Raw genomic sequence first — 19,964 nt, 5'->3', positions numbered from 1 at the left:
CCACAGCCCCCACCTCTATATTCGAGAGACTGCTCCAGTACTCACCCCCTCCTCAGATCCCCCAACCCCTATTCCACAGACCCCACCCTCTCTGTGCTCCAGGCATCACCTCATTTTCCAGAGCCCCCACCCCCTCTATGCTCCCCAGAGCCCCACCCCATATTCCAGAGACCCCTCCTGCGCTCCCGAGTCCCCAGAGCCCCCAGCTCAGAATTCCAGAGCTCCAACCCCAGCGCTCCCCAAAGCCCGCACCCTCCAGAGCCCCCACCCCGTATTCTAGAGCCCCCAGTCCCATGGAAGGGCAGGAGACTGGCGCTGCCTGCCCCCTCCCCATCCTCGGGTGCGTTTTGCTTCGGGCATGACCCGTTGCTCGGCCGGGGACGGACGCGTCACTCTTGCAGGCTCTCCTCAGCTCGGGCCTCGGACCCCGGGGGACGGAGCCAAGTGGCGAGTTCGCGCGAGCTCCGGGGCCAGGAAACTACAGCTCCCAGCAGCTCCTGCTCCGGCTCCGGCTGGGGGCCGAGCCCGGCCGAGTTTGGGGAAAGCATTCCTGGAATTCGTTTCCTGTAGATTCCTGCCCGAGGCCGAGCCGCGGGATGGCGGGGCGGCAGCGGGCGGATGTCGGCGAGGGACCGCTGGGCACCGGGGGCAGCCTGGCAGCGTGAGGAGCCCCCCAGCCTCGTGCGCCCCGGCCGGGCCATGGCCGAGCTCCTGCTCCGGAGGACGTTCTCCAGGCTGAGGGGCAAAGAGAAGCTGCCCAGGAAGAAGGAGCGAGGTACTGCCGGGCTCGCTGGCGGGGCAGGGATGCGCTGCGCCGAGCACCGGGGAAGCGCCCAAGTTTCACTTTCCCGACGATGAGGAGCGCGGGGCTGCTGGGCCGGCGGCGCGGCCAGGCTACCCCCGCGGAGCCGGGCTGCAGGCGCCCCGGGGCGAGGAGGGGCCCGCGGGCAGGGCGGGGCGCAGCGCAGTTGGGACGCGCGGCTCCGGCCCGGGACTTGGCTGGCAGCGGAGGGGGGACCGGCGCCAGGATGCTCGGGGAAGCAGAGCGCCCGGCTGAGCCAGAGGGGCTCCGAGGGGGCCGGGCGCTCTCCGCGCGCCCCGTCCCATCCAGTCCAGCGCTCAGCGGGCCGCCCGGGGCAGGGACTGCGGGGCGCCAGGGGAGCTGCGATCGGAGGGGCAGGGGGCGGTGCTCGAGCCCCAACCGTTGTCTCGAAGAGAGGAAGGGAGAATGCGAGGGGAGGGCTGGAAGGGGAAAGGGCAGGAGCCAACCAGCGCCCCCACAGCTGGGGCAAGAAGACTAGATTGCCCTGGCACTCCTGCTTCCCTGGGCAAACTCAAACCCTTCCACCCCAGCGGGGAGGGCTCAGACCCACCCTGCCACCCAGCTGCCCTGCAATCCCCAGCACAGGGCAGTCCGAGCTGCCCCCCCTCCACCGGCTTCCTGCGCTGGGTTTGATTGTGGTGCCCACAGTACTGTTTGTTTTAGCACAGACTCGAGCACCAATCTTGGCCTGTCAGGAGTCCGGGTCCCAGTTTGTGTGTCAGGACCGCTATGGGTTGACAGGTCTCTGTGCGCTGTGGCATAAGGAGTGAGTGGTAAAGGGGGGGGGGGGTCTGGGTGTGAGTGCCAAGGGGGACCTGGACCAGCAGTGACAGGCACTGAGCAAAGGTTGGGTGGTGGGGGCTGAGCAGATGGGTGGAGGAGGGGACATCATGGAGAGATGGCCTGGCGTAGTCAGAACCAAGGAATAGCCTGGCCACATCTCCCAGTGTGACAGAAGTCTTGTGTAACCCCACCCCCCGCCCCCCCGGATCAAACCTGGGACTTCTGGAGCTTACTGCATGAGCCTCTATTGCATGAGCTAAAAGCCAACTGACTGTTAGCTGAGCTGTAGAGCAAACTTATTAAGCTCTCTCTCTCTCTCAGTGCCACTAGATGGGACAGAACACCACACCCAGAAGGTGTGTATGGGTTGCACTTGCACTATGTGGAGTGACTCAAAGCCTCAGCTCCTGGAGTCCTGGGATTTGGGAAAATTGGCAACTTTCATTACAAAAACATGGAGTTTCTGGCCCTGGTGGTGGGGGAGAAAGGCTGGAACCATGACCCCAGATGGTCACCCCACCCCTGCAAGGATCAAGTTTCTTTAATATTCAGAGGCAGGAATTGTTCATGCCAGAGCCAGCCCCCACCGAGACCGGGAGGACATGGCAAAGGGGTGAGAGAGTGACCCAGCAAGAAGCCTCTGACAGGAGTCCAGGACGAGTGGCTTCCTGCAGTCAGAGCAGGTGCAGGTTCCGGTTCCTGGTGAGTTTGTGATTGAGAACAGCCTGCAATCCATGTTTTGGCAATTCCCTTTGCTAGATCAGCTCCTGGAATTGTCCTGCCCTTGCTATGCAGCCTTGTGATTCATCAGAAAAGGCCATGCGGATAGCCAGGGGCCAAGGAAATGCATCCATGTGGACTGATTTGTCCTTAGCAGGCTGTCTTATGTGGGTGGTGATGGGAAATTGCAAATCTCCTGCAGAGCCCCTGCAGGTCTAGTTGTCTGCTGGTGCCATTCACTCTCTGCATGCAGCCATTAGGAGAAGGAAGATGCTTCCTGGACTGCGTGATGCAGGGAGTCCGCTCTGTCCACCCATCACAGCCCACAGAAGCAGCATGGTCCCCACCAGCCCCCTGTGTGGCTGTGAGCAGTGCATGGTTGAGGAGGGGTTGCAGAGCGGTACGTGGGGCTCCCTCACCTGGAGGAGAGCTTGTGGCCGTGGCATGGTCTGCCTGGCCTGAGGATGAGCACCTCTGAGGCACAGAACAGCCATGGTCTAGGCCTTCAGGGCTTCACACTGGCACTCATCTGTGACCTAGCAGCATCCACAAGCCAGGCCTCCTGCTGCCTCCCATGGGCTGAGGCAGTGTCCCATCCTTGCTGCTGGTGCTTGGCCACAGGTACCTTTGGATGCCATCCTGGTGCACTGTCACCCCGATGCACAACTGCAGGGTAATTACCTCCAGTGATCCTGGCCCATGGGAGGCAACAGGGGCCAGGGCAAAGAGGCAGTCTTTGCCAGTCTCTGTGTCCCAGCACTCTCAGCACAGGTCAGGGGGCACTCACCAGTGACGGCACACATGCTCCTCTGGACTCCTTTCTGTGTTCCAAGTGTTTCCCTACAGATTTGCTCCCAGGAGAGAGGGCAGCGGGATGCAGGGCAAGCCTGGAGAACAGCAGGGAGAGGCCACGGGGGTGAATCGATGACCGTGTCCAGCCACAAAGGGAATGGATGAAGGGCCGTGGGCCAGGGAGGGAAGGTCAGACTGGGCCCTGGTAGGCAAGGGTACAACGCTGCAGAGGAGGTGGCTCTTGCACCTGGAAGGATGGAATCGGGTTAGTAGTGAGGGGGTGACTGCTCAGAAGCGCTGCTGTGAGAGGTTGACTGCCCTTGGGGATGAGGTGCTGGGCTGGGACTCTGGAGATCTGGGGTGGGAGTCCTGCTGCTGGCAGGTTTGGGGCGCTGGCGCAGTGGGGTCAGGAGGCAAGGAGCCTGCCTCAGGGCAGGTCACTCCCCCTGCCACCAGGGAGTGTCCCTTAGGCAGCACCCGCTGGCCTAGCCTGATCCTGGGGCCCTGCCGTTCTTGGGATCAAGTCACTGGGTCAATCCAGTGAGCGGGAGATTCGGGGCGTTATTTCCTATGCTGTCAGTTGAGTCACATGGTGCCGATTCTTTTCTGTGATTGACTGTTGGTCCTTGTGCCTCTGCAGGGCTAGTGGAGTCAACTCACTGGGGTGCCACACAGTGGACCCAGCCCTGCTCCCCCTGGCCTCTCAGCAGCCTCAGCCCTGCTCCCTCTGCAAAGACCCAGCAGCCCTAGCCCCACTCCCCCCACCCTGCCCACCCCCCCGTGAAGATGCAGCAGCCCCTGCCCCACTTGTCCCCCATGGTCCCAGCCCCGCTTCCCCCACTCCAGTGGCCCTAGCTCTGCTCCAGGTCCACCTCCCACTCCACACTGACCCAATGCTCCCAGCCTTATCTACCCCACTGAGCGGCCCCAGCCCCGCTCCCGAGCCCCTCCCATTCTCATGAGAGGCCTCAGCTCTGATCCCCTCGACCCTGCACAATACCCTCCAACGGCACCAACTCCATGGTCCCAGCCCCCCCTGTTCCCCACCCTTTCAGACCCAATGGCCCCAGTCCCGCCCATCCCCCCGTTCAGGCCCAGCTTCTTTCGCCTCACCCCATGTGGTCCCAATGGCTCCATCACCCCATGCCTCCCCCCTACACACAGTGGCCCCAGCTCCTCCCATCTCCCCATACAGACGCAGTGGCTCAAGGCTTCCCTGTCCCCTCTGTGCAGACCCAGCTCTGGTCTCCCTTCCCCCCGTGCAGCCCCAGAACCCGTCTCCCCCTCCCCACCCTGTCCCCCTGCTCAGATCCAGTAGCCCCAGGGCCCAGGAGCTCTGGGGATTGAACCCTGGCTGGCACTGGTCCGCCCTTCTGCGGGGTCCATGCTGGGTGTGGCCCACATACTGTCCTTTTTGTAGGGCCCTGGGTCCTAGGTGTCTGGGGGAATCTTGAACCTCTCAAATGTGGGGATTCTGGGTCAGATTTTGACACCCACATCAACCCCTCCAGCCAATGGCCATTAAGCCATCCTCCTGCCACAGCAACTGGCCAACCTTCATTGCCGCCCTGTAAACTCACTCTTGGCTCCTTCTTGTTCTCCGCTTCCCTAACTCCGGTCCCTTGTGATTCAACCAGCTTCATCCTGCCCCTCAGCTCCCCAGCACCTGTGAGCAGAGATCTCACCCAGCCCCAGCAGGTGTGCCAAGGGATGGGGATGTGTGGGTGTCAGGAATGGGGTGCACACATGTGTGTGGGAGGGGGAGGCAGGTGCGCATGTACGTGAGGAACAGAGAGGATGTGGGGGGGCAGCAGGGTGTGTGTGGGGGACAGTAGTGTGGTGCACATGTGTGGGAGGGAAGGGTAGTGAGAAGTGTGGTGAGGAGCAAGAAGAGGAGCTGATGTGGAGGCAGTGGTCTGTGTGGGGGGAGTGAGGAGTGGGGAGAAGCAAGGAGCAGGCATGGTGTGAGGAGGCAGTCAGGAGTGGGGAAGATGTGAGGGGGCAGTGAGATCTGTGTGTCAGGGGAGTGGGGAGTGTTGGCGTGTGTAGGGGAAGCGGGGTGTGTATGGGGAGCAAGGAGCTGGGTTTGTGTGAGTGGGAAGCAGGGTGCGTGTGGGGGGGATCAGGGAGGATATGAGTGGGGAGCATGGTGCATGTGTGGGGGGAGTGGGATGCGTGTGAGGGGGGAGCGGGTACGATGTGAGTGGGGAGCAGGGTGTATTGGGGGAGAGCGAGGAGGATGTCAGTGGGGAGCAGACTGCGTGTCAGTGGGGAGCAGGGTGTGTGTGTGGGGGGAGCGAGGAGGATGTGAGTGGGGAGCAGGGTGTGTGTGAGGGGGGAGCAGGGAGGATGTGGGGGAGAGCAGGGTGCATGAGTGGGGAGCAGGGTGCGTGTGTGTGGGGAGCGGGGAGGACGTGAGTGGGGAGCACAGTATGTGTGAGGGGGAGTGGGGCGCACGTGGGGGGGAATGGGGTGCATGTGGAGGGAGCAGGGTGCATGTGTGGGGAGCAGTGGGTTGGGAGGGGGAGTGTGAGTGGGAGGGAGGGAGCGAGGAGTGGGAAGGAGTTATGGGGCAATGGAGTGTGCGGGGGAGAGGAACGTCTGTAGGGAGGTATATGCGTTTGTAGGGAGGGAGACGAGTGGAGATTATATGGGGAGGGCTTAGCCCCTTCTCTGCAGTCCCATATTTGGTGTGCCCATGTGATGCTGGTCTATGGGCTTGTTCCCAGGAGGGGCCTGTGGGAGGCAGGTCCTGTACATAGGGGGTGGGCCCTGTTCCGCAAAGGGTTCAGTGTCCCCACGTTGCGGGGCCGGTCTAGGCCAGGCTGGGAGGAGGGAGCACTGCCCTCACAGCCAGGCAGTAAACAACAGGAAATCCAACTTGGCAGGGGCTGTGAGCAGCTGTGTGTGCTGGGAGCTCCCCGCCTGCCCAGCCAGTGTTTCCACAATGATGCCTCTGTCAGCCCTGCTGCACATGCTGAGGCAGCTAGGCCCAGGAGGCCGAGAGCGAGTGCTACGGCTGTGGCAAAAGACTTGGGGGAGGACTCCACTGTGCAAGGGTTTGGCTCAGGCCCCTGCAGGGAACAGCCCCCCTCGAGCAGAGGTTGCAGACAGCCCATCCCTTCCCCCAGCATTGCACATCCTGAGCAGGGAGTGTCCAGAGCTGCCTCCCCCATAACATAAAAATGGCCATGTTGGGTAGGACCAATGATCCATCCATCCCAGTGTCTGGTCTGAGTGGCTGGTGCCAGATATTTCAGAGGAAAATGAACAGAACAGGGCAACTAGTGAATGATCCTTTCCCTGTCATCCAGTCCCAACTTCTGGCTAGGGACACAGGATTGCATCCCTGCCCATCTTAGACTATCAGGGTTGGAAGGGACCTCAGGACATCATCTAGTCCAACCCCCTGCTCAAAGCAGGACAAATCCCTAGATAGTTTTTTTTAACTGCTGTTCCCTAAATGGCCCTCTCCAGGATTGATCTCACATCCCTGGGTTTAGCAGGCCAATGCTCAAACCACTGAGCTATCCCTCCCTCCTTGGCTAATAGCCACTGATAGATGGATTCTCCATGAATTTATCTCATTCTTTTTTGAACCCAGTTATACTTTTGGCCTTCACAGCACCCATGGCAATGAGTTCCACAGGTTGACTCTGCATGGTGTGGAGAAGTACTGCCTTATGTTAGTTTTAATCCTGCTTTTTATTAATTTCATTGGATGACCTCTGGTTCTTCTCTTATGTGAAGGGGTCAATAATATTTCCTTAGCCACTTTCTCCACACCAGTCATGACTTTATAATCATGACTCTATCACATCCCCCCTTAGTTGTCTCTTTTCTAAGCTGAACAGTCCAGGTCTTTTTAATCTCTCCTTTTCTGGAAGCTGTTCCATCTCTCGAATCATTTTGTTTTTTCATAGATGTTATCATCTAGCCTCACCTCCTGTATGACACAGGCCAGAGGACTTCCCCAAAACAATTTCCAGAGCAGATCTTTTAGAAAAACATCCAGTCTGATTTAAAAATTGTCAGTGATGGAGAATCCACCACCCTTGGTAAAATTGTTCCGATGGTTAATAACTCTCACTGTTAAAAATCTACACCTTATTTTCCAGTCTGAATTTGTCTCGCTTCAACCTCCAGCCATTGGATCATGTTAGACATTTCTCTGCTAGATTGAAGATCTTATTATTAAGTATTTCTTTCCCATGTAGGTGCTCATAGACTGTGATCAAATCATAGACTATGATCAAGTCACCCCTTAATCTTCTCTTTGTTACAATAAATAGATTGAGCTCCTTGAGTCTATCACTATTAGGCATATTTTCTAATCCTTCAGTCAGGCTCATGGATCTTCTCCGAACCCTCTCCAATTTATAAACATCCTTCATGAATTGTAGGCACCAGAACTGAACACAGGATTCCAGCAGTGGTTGCACCAGTGCCAAATACAGAGGTAAAATAACCTCTCTGCTCCTATGTGAGATTCCCTAGTTTATGCAGCCCAGGATCACATTAGCTGTTTTGACCACAGTATCGCACTGGAAGCGCATGTTCTGCTGATTATCCACCATGACTCCCAAATCTGTTTCAGAATCACTGCTTCCCAGGATAGAGCTCCCCATCCTGTGCGTATTACAATCTTTGTTCCCAGATGTCCACATTTATACTTAGCTGTATTAAAACACATATTGTTTGCTTGTGCCCAGTTTACCAAGCGATCTGAATCAGTGACCTTTTCATTACTTAACCACTCCCCCAAATTTGTGTCATCTGTTACCCTTCTCTGTACCTTTTCCAATTCTAATATATGTTTTTGAGATGTGGTGACAGAACCTCATGCAGTATTCAAGGTGTGGGCATGCCGTGGATTTATCCAATGGCATTATGATATTTACTGTCTTATTATTTATCTGTTTCCTAATGGTTCCTAATACTCTGTTCGCTTTTTTGACTGCTGCTGCACTTTGGGCAGATGTTTTCAGAGGACTATCCATGATGACTCCAAGATTTCTTTCTTAAGTGGTAACAGCTAATGTATACACTTTCTCCTGCAGCAATACATGGCCACAACCCTATTCCATGGGTCATGCCCTCTCTCATACCACCCGTGCCAGCCTCAGCCCCTATCCCACAGGCCACACCTCTTCCTCTACAGCCTATAGCAGCCTCAGCCTGCATGGCCACACTCCGGTCCCATAGGCCATGCCTCATGCTTGTTCCCATACAACCCACACCAGTCACAACAACACATGGCCATGTTCCCATCCCACACAACCCACACAAGCATCAGCCTGCATGGCCATACCCCCGCACCAACCCATACCAGCCTCAACCACACTCTTATCCCTTTTCCATGAAACAGAAGCGTTGTTCTTTTTCTTCCTCAGTCAAGGGTGCCTGGGTATCTTTGCCTCCAAAACATATTTGATGTCTACCTGCAGATAAGGTCTCTTTCACCCCACAGCTGCTTTGTTCTTTCTATTTAGTTTCTTTTGAAATTCTTACAATCCTTCATTTGCATTCAGTCCAGAGCGGTGATAAGGCACCCACTGTGAAACATACAATACTCAATTTATGTGCAAACTGCTGGATAGAGAAACATTTCTTGTTGGAGAGAAACCTGTTCTTCTCTTTTGCTGGTGCCAAGTCTCTAGACACAGTCTTGAGTATATTTTCAGTATATCTACATAACTCTTTACATAGTATCTGTAGGTACATTTCACAATGATAGTATTGACCAGTGTGACACCAGCTTTTATCTGAGACCTCTCACAACATCCTTTGGTGAACCAGAATGTATACGCCAGAATCAGGAGATTCCAGTGACCCCTTTGCACACCCTTGTCAGTTGGCATTAAGAGGTTTGTGGTGTGTCTGTACTGAGTGTGCACTGAGTGAATGTTGGACTGTGTGTGCTGGGAGAACGCTTGGCATGGTGGGTGGGCGTGTAACCACTGGGTGTGTGCTGGCTGTGGTGCGTGTTGGGTGCATACTGACAGTGCACTGGGTATGGTGTGTATGTGTATATGCTGGGTGGGCACTTGGCGTATGCACTAGGTGTGCACTAGGTATGGCATGTGTGCGCGCAGGGCATGTTCTGATATTAACCCTCAGCTCACATTTCCTGTTCCCCACAGAGCTCCCCTCGAGGATGGTGGACTCTCTGATGGAGCTGGAGCCAGGCCCTGGGCCAGAGCCAGTGTCTCATGACCCTGACGGGAGCTGTCGGAGAGGAGCAACCATCACTGTGTCCAGGAAGCAGAGCTGGGCCAAGTTCTCATGTGGCATCCGGGACGTGCCGTGTAGCTCTTACAGCAGGAAGGTGCCTGCCAGTCCCACGGCCTCCGCAGAGCTGCAGGATGAGGGTGAAGGGGTAGGGCCAGGGCGAGAGACTGACGGGGACCCCCAGTGCTCTCTGCTGCCCCAGGAGCAGTTCTTCCCCACCCATACAGGGGGACCAGCCCTTGAGGATGAGGCATGGCTTGTGGAGAGCCCCCCAGCCCCAGCGCCCCCCACCCCTCAGCCCGGCCTGGCCCCTGGTGATGAGGAGGCTGAGTCGATGTGCAGGTATGTGGAGCTTTGCGCCTCTGGCAGTGCTGTGAGATGTGCCAGTCATGGTGCCTACTTGCAGAACCTGGAGAGGAGCAGCCGCCACTGGATCCTCTCCTCGGGCAAGGCCCAGGGCCCAGAGGAGTTGTCCCCCAGCGCCAGCACAGAATTGAAGGAGGTGGGCGCCATGGGCAGCGAAGGGGAGATCTGGTACAACCCTATCCCTGAAGATGAGGACGTTGTGGGTGTCAGGCAAGGCACCGAGCCTGCCAGCTCCTGGAGGAAGTGGGGCAGTGGCACAAGGAGCCAGGAATCTGACAAGGACGAGGCCAGGCCCAGCAGGGCAGAGCCAGGTGATGAAGAGCCCCCCAGGAGCATCGCCAGGCAAGTGGAGATCCCCAGCTCACAGAATGCACCTACCCCAGCTGGGCCAGTGGGTCGAGGCGAGGAGACGGGTGCCGGCAGGACACAGGCGTATGGTGAGGGGTATGGTGCTAACAGGGTGTGTTGTGGGTTGAACAGCATGGCAGAAACATGAGACAGAGAGCTGCTTCCACGTGGCCCCACCATCTGCTCGTGGCAGCTCCACCCTGATCTCATGAGCCCCTCCCCTCCCATGGCCTTCCCTTGCTGGTTCCCTGATCCCATGGGGCACCCGATCCCGTGGGGTCGCCCTCTTTCCATAGAGCCCCTCCCCAGGTCCCTGTCCCTGCATCCAAATCCCCACTGCAGCCCGGTTCCCTGTGTGGGATCAGCCACTCTCTCCGTCCCCAGCAAGTCAGTCTTGGCTGCTCTGGGTCCCACAGGCCCTGCTCCCTGTAATGGCCCTTCCCTTCCATGCCCCAGATGAAGGGGCTCCTTTCTCCATGCATGCCAGTGTCCACTGGGGCTGGGGTGCCTGTCTCATCAAGTCTCTCCCCCCAGGGAAGTTGCCAATTTCATGTGTGAGCGCGGCTGTGGGGTTGGCTGGCCCATCCCCCCCGCTGAGCCCCAGCGTCTCCAAGAAGGGGCGCTCCCTGGGCAGAGTGAAGTCCCCGGGAACCGTGCGCCGCCTTTCCCTGAAGATGAAGAAGCTGCCTGAGCTGAGGAGGAAGCTGAGTCTGCGTAGTGCCCGGCCCCGGGGGCAGGAGCCTGAGGGCAGTGACAGCACCTCACCCCAGGATGCCCGCAAGGAGCCGGGGAATGTCATCAGCCGCTACCACCTGGACAGCAGCGTGGCATCCCAGCAGGGCCCGCACCGTGCCAAGGCAGCCAGCAAGGGCGGCTACCTAAGTGATGGTGACTCCCCTGAGCTGCTGGCCAAAGCGGACAAGCGTGCCTGTCCTGGGCCAGAGGGGCATGAGCTTGGGATTAGGCTGGACGTGGATGCCTTCCAGCCCTACAGCTCCTTAGAACAGCCGCGCTGTGTGCAGCCCATCTCGGGCCTAGTCAGTGTCCACCTGCATGGTGTGGGGGACCTTAAGCCTCCAAAGGCTGAGTCCAGGGAGGTGTTCTGCGTCCTGCAGGTGGACACAGCCCCCAGGGCGCGCACGGCCCTGCTGCCCTGGACAGCTGCCTTCCTCAGCCTCAACCACACCTTCAACTTGGAACTGGAGGGGGCCCGACACCTCAAGGTCATTGTCTTCTCCTGGGACCTGGCTACCTGCCGGAACCGTGTGTGCTGCCATGGCACCATTGTCTTGCCCCACATCTTCAGAGGTAACGGGAGCAGCCAGTGAGACGGGGGCTCTGGTGATCGGGAAAGGGCCTGAGCGGGGGCAGTGGCATCCAGGCAGGGAGCAATGCCCAATGGGGCTCAAATGGACAGGGCTCTGGGGGGCACATACAGATGAGCAGGGATCAGCGCCCCATGGGGTTCAGCTAGGCAGGACTCTGGGGGACACATAGAAATGGGCAGGAGCCAGGATCCAATGGCGCTCAGGTGGACAGGGCTGTGGGGGGCATAGGACAGAACTTAGGTAGGGCAGATGCTGCGGTTTCCCAGCTGGCCCTTGCTGATCGTCCACATCTCGCTCTGGTCTGACATGTGCCGGTGCCCTCTGCTCTTCAGGGTGCAGGGCCCAGCAGCTGGCAGTGCGGCTGGAGCCGCGCGGGCTGCTCTACTGCAAGCTGATGTTGGTGGAGCAGTGGGACATGCCGAGCAGCCCCAGTGACCGGGAGCCCCGGGTCTTTGGCGTGGAGCTGCGTCACTTGGTGGAAAGAGAGAACACTGTCACCAAGGTGCCGCTGCTGATCCAGAAATGTGTCTCCCAGATCGAGAAGCGGGGACTGAAGGTGAGTGGTGGGGGAGGCGATAGTAGGGGAGTGGGCTCTGCAGGACACCTGGCACTCCAGCCCCGTGCCACGCAGTTAACACAAGCACAGCAAGTACATGGCAAGGAGCCGGTGAGCACGGCTCCTGAGCAGGCAGGATCCCAGCAGGCCATGTCCTCCGTGCTGTCTTCCCTCTTTGTATCCCTGTCCCCTCCCCATGCTTCCCCTTGGGTCCTGGGACAAGTGGGGAGGGCTGGGCTCTCCCTCTGACAGCACCTCCTCTGCCCAGATTGTAGGGCTTTACCGGCTGTGTGGCTCAGCGGCTGTGAAGAAGCAGCTGCGTGATGCCTTCGAGAGGGACAGTGCTGCTGTGACGCTCTCTGAACAGCTGTACCCAGACATCAACGTCATCACAGGTCAGTGCCCAGCCACTCCTCACCCCCATGCAGCACCAGCACAGCTCCCGGATTGCCGCCCCCCCACCCACAGTCAGGCAAGTCAGTAGGAGGCTCGCTGCAACACCTGGCCACTAGACCCCACTCCCCTCTCAGAACTGAGTGTAGAACCCAGGAGTCCTCACTCCCAGCCCCCCCATTCTAACCCACTAGATCCCATTCTTCTCCCAGAGCAAGGTAAAGCACCCAGGAGTCCTGTCTCCTGGCCCCCCACTCTAATCTGGTCCAACTAACTTGATACCATTTTGTGATGAGATTACAAGTTTGGCTGATAAAAGTAGTAGTGTACATGTCATATACTTAGAGTTCTGCAAGGCGTTTGACTTCGTACCCCCTGACATTAAAAAACTAGAACAATATAAATATAACAGCACAAATTAAATGGATTAAAAATTGTCTCACTGATAAGTCTCAAAATGTCATTGTAAAAGGGGAATTGTCATCAAGCAGGTGTGGTTCCAGTAGTGTCCCACAGGGACTGGTTCTAAGCTCTACGATATTTAACTTTTATTAATGGCCTGGTGAAAGAAAACATAAAATCATCACTAATAAAGTCTGCAGATGACACTAAAGTTGGGGGAGTGGCAAATCCTGAAGAGGACAGGTCACTGATCTGGATTGCTTGGTAAACTGGGCACAAGCAAACAATGTGTGTATTAATACAGCTAAATGTAAATGTATACTTCAGGAACAAGGCCACACTCACAGTATGGGGGGATGCTATCGTGGGAAGCAGGGACTCTGAAAAAAGATCTGGTAGTTATCTTGGTGGATAATCAGCTGAACAGTGGCCAGAAGAGTCCTTGGATGCATAAGGAAGGGAACCTTGGGCAGGAGTAGAGAGGTATTCAGCGCTGGTGCGACCCTGCTGGAATCCTGTGTCCAGTTCTGGTGCCCACAATTCAAGAAGGACGTTGATTAATCGGAGAGGGGTCAGGGAAGAGCCATAAGAATGGTTGAAGGAAGACAATATGCCTTACAGAGACAGATTTTAGGAGCTCAGTTTATTTAGCTTAACAAAGAGAAGGTTAAAGATTGACTTACATAGTCTGTAAGTACCTACATTTGAAAGAAATATTTAAGAAGGGGATCTTCAATCTAGCAGAGAAAACTGTAACACCCATCCAATGGCTGGGAGTTGAAGCAGACAAATTCAGACTGGAAATAAGGTGTATATTTTAATGGTGAGAGTAATTAACCATTGGAAGAAGGGTCATGGTGGATTCTCCACCACTGACAGTTTTTAAATCAGATTGGATGGTTTTCTAAAAGCTTTGCTCTTAGAATTATTTTGGGACGTTCTCTGGCCGGTTATACAGGAGGTCAGACTAGATGATCATAGTGGTCCTTTCTGGCCTTAGACTCTCTGAACCCACTAGACCCCACTCCCCTCCCAGAGCTACAGGTAGAACCAGGAGTCCTGACTCCTAGTCCCTCTGCTCTAGCCACTAGACCCCACTCACCTCCCAGAGATAGAACCCAGAAGTCCGGGCTCTCTGTGCACTCTCTGTAGTTTCTATAGGCTGCTCAGTGCCATGAGTCCTATGTCCTCCCCATAATGGGACCCAGGAGGGACCAGTGTGGGAGAGGAGCCTGCCAAGGAGCTGACAGGAGTCTGGCCTTTTTCCTGCAGGGATCCTGAAGGACTATCTGCGGGAGCTGCCCACGCCCCTCATCACCAAGACCCTTTACCAGGTGGTGTTGGAGGCCATGGCCCAGCGACAGCCCCAAGATATGCTTAGCAGGCAGACTGCGAAGGAGACGGTCGCTCTGCTGGACTGCCTGCCGGAGATCGAGAAGGTGAGTGCCTGCCAGTGAGCGGAGCACAGGACTGTGGGCAGGTAGGAAAGGACACCTGGCTGTGAAGCCAAGTCATGGTGCCCTTGGAGCAGTCCTGGGGGGCTGGTTGGTGCGACTGCAACAATGTCACTATAGACTGTCACATTCCCATCTCCTAGGTGGGAGGCTGTGGTCAGCTCTGCCCCTGCCACACACATGGTGGCTGGGCATGTGCATGGCACAGCCCCAGGCATGGAGTCAGCACTGTCCTGCTGCACATGTGAGAGCCAGACATATGCATGGCATAGATCTAGACACAGAGCCAGCGCTGCCCCTGCACATACAGGGGGGCTGGGCATGCCGGTGACAGTGGTTGACAGTGCTGCTTTTGCTGAATATGTGGGCCAGGTATGTGCATGGCACTCCCCTGGTACCACCCTGGACACACAGCCAGCGCTGCCCCTGCCATGCACACGGGGGCTGGGCACACATGGCACTGCCACCAGCATGGAGGCAGCACTGCCCCTGCCACACACGGGGGCTGGGAACACCTGGCACTGCCAGCGGCACAGAGCCAGCGCTGCCCCTGCCATGCGCACAGAGGCTGGGCACACCTGGCACTGCCAGCGGCACAGAGCCAGCGCTGCCTCTGCCATGTGCAGAGGCTGGGCACACCTGGCACTGCCACCGGCACAGAGCCAGCACTGCCTCTGCCATGCGCACAGAGGCTGGGCACACCTGGCACCGGCACAGAGCCAGTGCTGCCCCTGCCATGTGCACAGAGGCTGGGCACACCTGGCACTGGCACCGGCACAGAGCCAGCGCTGCCCCTGCCATGCGCACAGAGGCTGGGCACATCTGTCACTGCAACCGGCACAGAGCCAGCGCTGCCCCTGCCATGCACACAGAGGCTGGGCACACCTGGCACTGCCACCGGCACAGAGCCAGCGCTGCCCTTGCCATGCGCACAGAGGCTGGGCACACCTGTCACTGCCAACGGCACAGAGCCAGCGCTGCCCCTGCCATGCACACAGAGGCTGGGCACATCTGTCACTGCAACCGGCACAGAGCCAGCGCTGCCCCTGCCATGCACACAGAGGCTGGGCACACCTGGCAGTGCCACCGGCACAGAGCCAGCGCTCTCCCTGCCATGCACACAGAGGCTGGGCACACCTGGCACTGCAACCGGCACAGAGCCAGCGCTGTCCCTGCCATGCACACAGAGGCTGGGCAACCTGGCACTGGCACCGGCACAGAGCCAGCGCTGTCCCTGCCATGCACACAGAGGCTGGGCACACCTGGCAGTGCCAGTGGCATGGATCCAGTGCTGCCCCTGCTGTGCACACTGGCTGCACTGTGCACACGGGCTGCATATGCCTGTTTCAGTGCTGGATACATGGGGGCTGGGCACTCCTCTGGCACAGCCTCAGGCACGCAGCCAGTGCTGCTCCCTGCAGGGGCCTAAGATCCTGGGCTGCTTTCCAGGTTGGCTGCCCCTTGGGATCGAGGGATTTCACCGCAGTGGAATCAGAGGAAATAGCAGAGTTCTCGTAGATTCACAGATTTTAGGGCCAGGAAGGACCATTAGATCACCCAGTCTGACATCCCCTGGGCAGCACTGGCCCTTACATGTCATCCAGTTACCCCCATGTTGTGTATCGAGCCCAGTAACTTGTGTTTGGCTAAAGCATCTCCCAGCCCAGCCCCAGCCTGGCTTTGGAGCCATCAAGAGACAGAGAATCCACCACTTTCCCTGGAGTTTGTGCCAGTGGTTCATCCCCATCCCTGGTAAACACTTGTGTCTGATTTCCAGTTTGAATTTATCTGGCTTTAGCTTCTAGCCACCTAGGCTTCAGTGTCAGGCCGTCACCCCTTCCCCCAGCTTCTCCGAGTCGGGTACTTTCCCTCCAAGGAGCCTGGCAGCTGGGCACAGACTAAGGCTGTGACCTCTGAGGTACAAAAATGTGGGATTTCTGGGATGATCCTGAACCCACAAAACTGGCTGGGTGGGTCAGGGCCAGGCCCTGGACTGACGCTACCCTCTCCCCAGGCTACGCTGACCGTGCTGCTGGACCATCTCAGCTTGGTGGCCTCCTTCCACGACTTTAACCGCATGAACTCCCAGAACATTGCCGTGTGCTTTGGGCCAGTGTTGCTCAACCAGAATCAGGAGCCATGGTGCCAGAGGGCCCGCAGCTATGCCCACTGCGAGGAGATCTCCAGTGCTGTCGACTTCAAGAGGCACATTGAGGTGCTGCACTACCTGCTGCAGGCCTGGCCTGGTAAGTGCAGCTGAGGGGAGGGAGCGTGTGGCCACAGGACTGCTGGGGGGTAGGGGAGAGCGCCCTGGGGGCCTCCGGCAGGGTAGGGGGGCGAGGGTGTCACCGGGGGCCTGCTGCAGGGTGGGGGTGGGGGAGAGCGTGCTGCCGGGGACCTGCGCAGGCTGGGGGTTGGGGGAGAGCATGCTGCCGGGGACCTGCGCAGGCTGGGGGTTGGGGGAGAGCATGCTGCCGGGGGCCTGCTGCAGGATGAGGGTGGGGGAGAGCGTGCTGCTGGGGGCCTGTTGCAGGCTGGGGGTGGGGGGAGAGCGTGCTGCCGGGGGCTTGCTGCAGGATGGGATTAGGGGGAAAGCGTGCTGCCGGGGGCCTGCTGCAGGGTGGGGGTGGGGGGAGAGCATACTGCCGGGGGCCTGCTGCAGGGTGGGGGTGGGGGGAGAGCGTGCTGCCAGAGGCCTGCTGCAGGCTGGGGGTGGGGGGAGAGCGTGCTGCCGGGGGCCTGTTGCGCAGTGGGGGTGGGGGGAGAGCGTGCTGCCGGGGACCTGCTGCAGGCTGGGGGTGCAGGGAGAGCATGCTGCCGGGGGCCTGTTGCGCAGTGGGGGTGGGGGGAGAGCATGCCGCCGGGGACATGCTGCAGGATGGGGGTCGGGGGAGGGCATGCGGCCGGGGGCCTGTTGCGCAGTGGGGCTGGAGGGAGAGCATGCTGCCGGGGGCCTGCTGCGGGGTGGGGGTGGGGGGAGAGCGTGCTGCCGGGGGCCTGCTGCGGGGTGGGGGTGGGGGGAGAGCATGCTGCTGGGGACCTGCTGCAGGCTAGGGGTGCAGGGAGAGCATGCTGCCGGGGGCCTGTTGCGCAGTGGGGGTGGGGGGAGAGCGTGCTGCCGGGGACCTGCTGCAGGCTGGGGGTGCGGGGAGAGCATGCTGCCGGGGGCCTGCTGCGGGGTGAGGGTGGGGGGAGAGCATGCTGCCGGGGACATGCTGCAGGATGGGGATGGGGGGAGGGCATGCGGCCGGGGGCCTGTTGCGCTGTGGGGCTGGGGGGAGAGCATGCTGCCAGGGGCCTGCTGCGCAGTGGGGGTGGGGGGAGAGCATGCTGCCGGGGACATGCTGCAGGATGGGGATGGGGGGAGAGCGTGCTGCCGGGGGCCTGCTGCAGGCTAGGGGTGGGGGGAGAGCATGCTGCCGGGGGCCTGTTGCGCAGTGGGGCTGAGGGGAGAGCGTGCTGCCGGGGACCTGCTGCAGGCTGGGGGTGGGGGGAGAGCGTGCTGCCGGGGGCCTGCTGCAGGCTAGGGGTGGGGGGAGAGCATGCTGCCGGGGGCCTGTTGCGCAGTGGGGCTGAGGGGAGAGCATGCTGCCGGGGGCCTGTTGCAGGATGGGGGTGGGGGGAGGGCATGCTGCCGGGGGCCTGCTGCAGGATGGGGGTGGGGGGAGGGCATGCGGCCGGGGGCCTGCTGCAGGCTAGGGGTGGGGGGAGAGCATGCGGCCGGGGGCCTGTTGCGCAGTGGGGCTGAGGGGAGAGCATGCTGCCAGGGGCCTGCTGCGGGGTGGGGAGAGAATGCGCCGCCAGGGCTTCTCCCCTTGGGACTGAAGCCCCTGATTAGCCTGTCTGACTGTGGGAGGAGAGAATTGTGGTAACTGCGATCTGTCTCCCCAGCCCCCTACAGGAAAGGGCGTGATGTGGAGGGCCGGGAAAGGGCCCAGTCCACCTGCCTGCGGCAGAGGCGCCGTCCTGCACTGCGGCTGGATCTGCTGGAGAGCGAGGTGGTGGCTCGTCACCGGCCCCGAGGCCTGGAGAGCCCCCCCACCAACCGCTACGCTGGGGAGTGGAGTGTGTGCAGCCAGGAGTATGGGCTGGTGGCCGGGCCAGGGCACGAGATCAACTACACCGAGGTGGCCGGCAGCGACAGCGAGAATGAGGTGCTGGACCTGCGGGAGGGGCTGGGTGGCCCCAGCCAGACGGTCTTCGTGGGGGACTTTGCCTTGGTTGACGACCCTGAGGCGCCCTTCAGCCCCCGCCTGAACCTGAAGGACTTTGATGCCCTCATCCTGGACCTGGAGCGAGAGCTCTCCAAGCAGATCAATGTGTGCCTGTGAGTGGCCTGGCTCTCCCTGCCCCAACACTCCCTGGGACCGTCCACATCCCCTGCTGGGCTCTAGAGTCACCAAAACATGAGCCAGCAGGGGAGGTGCCAGGAACCAGATGGTGGGGCTTCAGCTAAAGAATTTTAGGCTCCACGCTCAGGAGCCTGGCCCAGCCCTGTAGCAGGCGATGACTCATGCGGTCAGCCTTAATCCAGCAACCTGCCCAGGAGCAGAGGCCCTGAGCAGCAGGTACAGCGTACGGGAGATGTTCTCATGCTCTCTCATGGGCTCCAGCACACTCTGCCCTCTGGGCTTGGAGCTCGGGAGAGACCAACACAGTGCACGCCTGGGTGTGGCTGCCGAGCTCCCAGAGGCACGCGCCCAGGCGTGGCCGCCAAGCTCCCAGTATTAATAGGAACTCAGAGATTAAGCCAAAGCCATTTGGAGTGTGACCAAATTTGTGTAGCACTTGGCTCTCGCAGCCTTTTGATTTGCACAGCATGGATGGGGGCTTGGAGACACCAGGGCAGTGCTCCACCAGGCCAGTGTGTGGCAGCTCACTGAGGCTGGGGCTCTGGGGCTGGAGTATGGATGAGGGGCTGAGCCAGCCAGGGGGCTGCACTCAGGGTCACTCACTGCTGCAGTGTTTGTCACTCCAAGCCTACTGTGGGTGACATAGTAGCGCTATCTGGTACAGGGCAGCATCACAGCCCTGTGTGATGGGCTGGAAGGAGCCTGGATCCTGGCGTTCCCTTGGTCTGGCTCCCAGCCCTTGGAAAATACCACGTGCAGGGAGCACACAGGGCAGGGGGAGCGGCTCCCTCCTGAGCCGCCTTTTCTCTGGATTTCAGAAGCCAAAGAATCAGCCTGTGAGCCTGAGCCTGTCCCCTGGCTGGACTGGAGCAGAAGTTTGGGGGCACTGCTTGTGTGACCCTGGCAGTGGGCTTTCCAGGCTGTAGCAGCTGTGCCAATATGGTGCTTCATGCAGGCTAGTCGGGAAGGCAGCGCCAGGCCCTGGGCGTGGTACAGGGGTTGGGTCAGGAGCACCATGTACCTATCCCTCCCGTGGCATGTATTTCTGGTCAGCAGGGAGCCTCCAGGGGGTAATAGCCCTCCCAGCCCCCAAGGGTGGTGAGTTTTGATGCCCCTTCTAGCATCCCAAGTGGAGCTTTCCTTGCAGGTGGGAGTTTGACTTGGGTCTCAGGAAGATGGGTCTCATGGCTGCCGCGGGGCTCTAGCTGCAGTGGTCTCAGTCTGGTCTGCTGTGGGAGTGGCCTCGCTGTCAGTGTTTTGCTACTGAGTGCCACCCTGTGTCCCACTTGGGTGGGGGGCAGCCTTGGGCCAGGAGAGAGCCAGGGCTAAGGCCTGTTCCTGGCCTCCCTCCATCCCAGGCTAGGCGTCCCCCCGTATAGTGTTAGAATATCGACAAGGGTCCCTGACCTCCATCAT

The 19,964-nt window shown here is 59.3% G+C and overlaps 1 protein-coding gene across 3 annotated transcripts; it reads left to right on the top strand.

Moving 5' to 3' along the window:
- Positions 1-495: 495 nt before the first annotated feature.
- SYDE1 (synapse defective Rho GTPase homolog 1) lies at positions 496-18,533 on the top strand. Of its 3 annotated transcripts, none has more exons than XM_050925789.1 (8): positions 496-775; positions 9,262-10,152; positions 10,598-11,371; positions 11,724-11,947; positions 12,216-12,342; positions 14,015-14,181; positions 16,211-16,442; positions 18,088-18,533. In XM_050925789.1, the coding sequence occupies exons 1-8, from the start codon at positions 619-621 to the stop codon at positions 18,525-18,527; spliced, it is 3,012 nt and encodes a 1,003-aa protein (XP_050781746.1). In that variant the 5' UTR covers positions 496-618; the 3' UTR covers positions 18,528-18,533. The 3 variants fall into 3 exon arrangements, with proteins under 3 accessions (XP_050781746.1, XP_050781747.1, XP_050781745.1); XM_050925790.1 differs by lacking the exon at positions 496-775 and adding an exon at positions 3,009-3,383; XM_050925788.1 differs by lacking the exon at positions 496-775 and having other exon boundaries at positions 8,919-10,152.
- The last annotated feature ends 1,431 nt before the right edge of the window (positions 18,534-19,964 follow it).

The sequence above is a fragment of the Gopherus flavomarginatus genome, chromosome 16 (assembly GCF_025201925.1).
Source record: "Gopherus flavomarginatus isolate rGopFla2 chromosome 16, rGopFla2.mat.asm, whole genome shotgun sequence".
Classification (NCBI taxonomy): domain Eukaryota; kingdom Metazoa; phylum Chordata; order Testudines; family Testudinidae; genus Gopherus; species Gopherus flavomarginatus.
The sequence above is the reverse complement of the archived record's forward strand: the minus strand, read 5'-3'. Positions and strand labels throughout refer to the sequence as shown.

Coding starts and splice junctions, on each gene's coding strand:
- SYDE1 (XM_050925788.1), top strand. CDS start 8,919: ATGTATACGCCAGAATCAGGAGATTCCAGTGACCCCTTTGCACACCCT. Junction 10,153..10,597: donor CGGCAGGACACAGGCGTATG/GTGAGGGGTATG, acceptor CTCTCCCCCCAG/GGAAGTTGCCAATTTCATGT. Junction 11,948..12,215: donor TCGAGAAGCGGGGACTGAAG/GTGAGTGGTGGG, acceptor TCCTCTGCCCAG/ATTGTAGGGCTTTACCGGCT.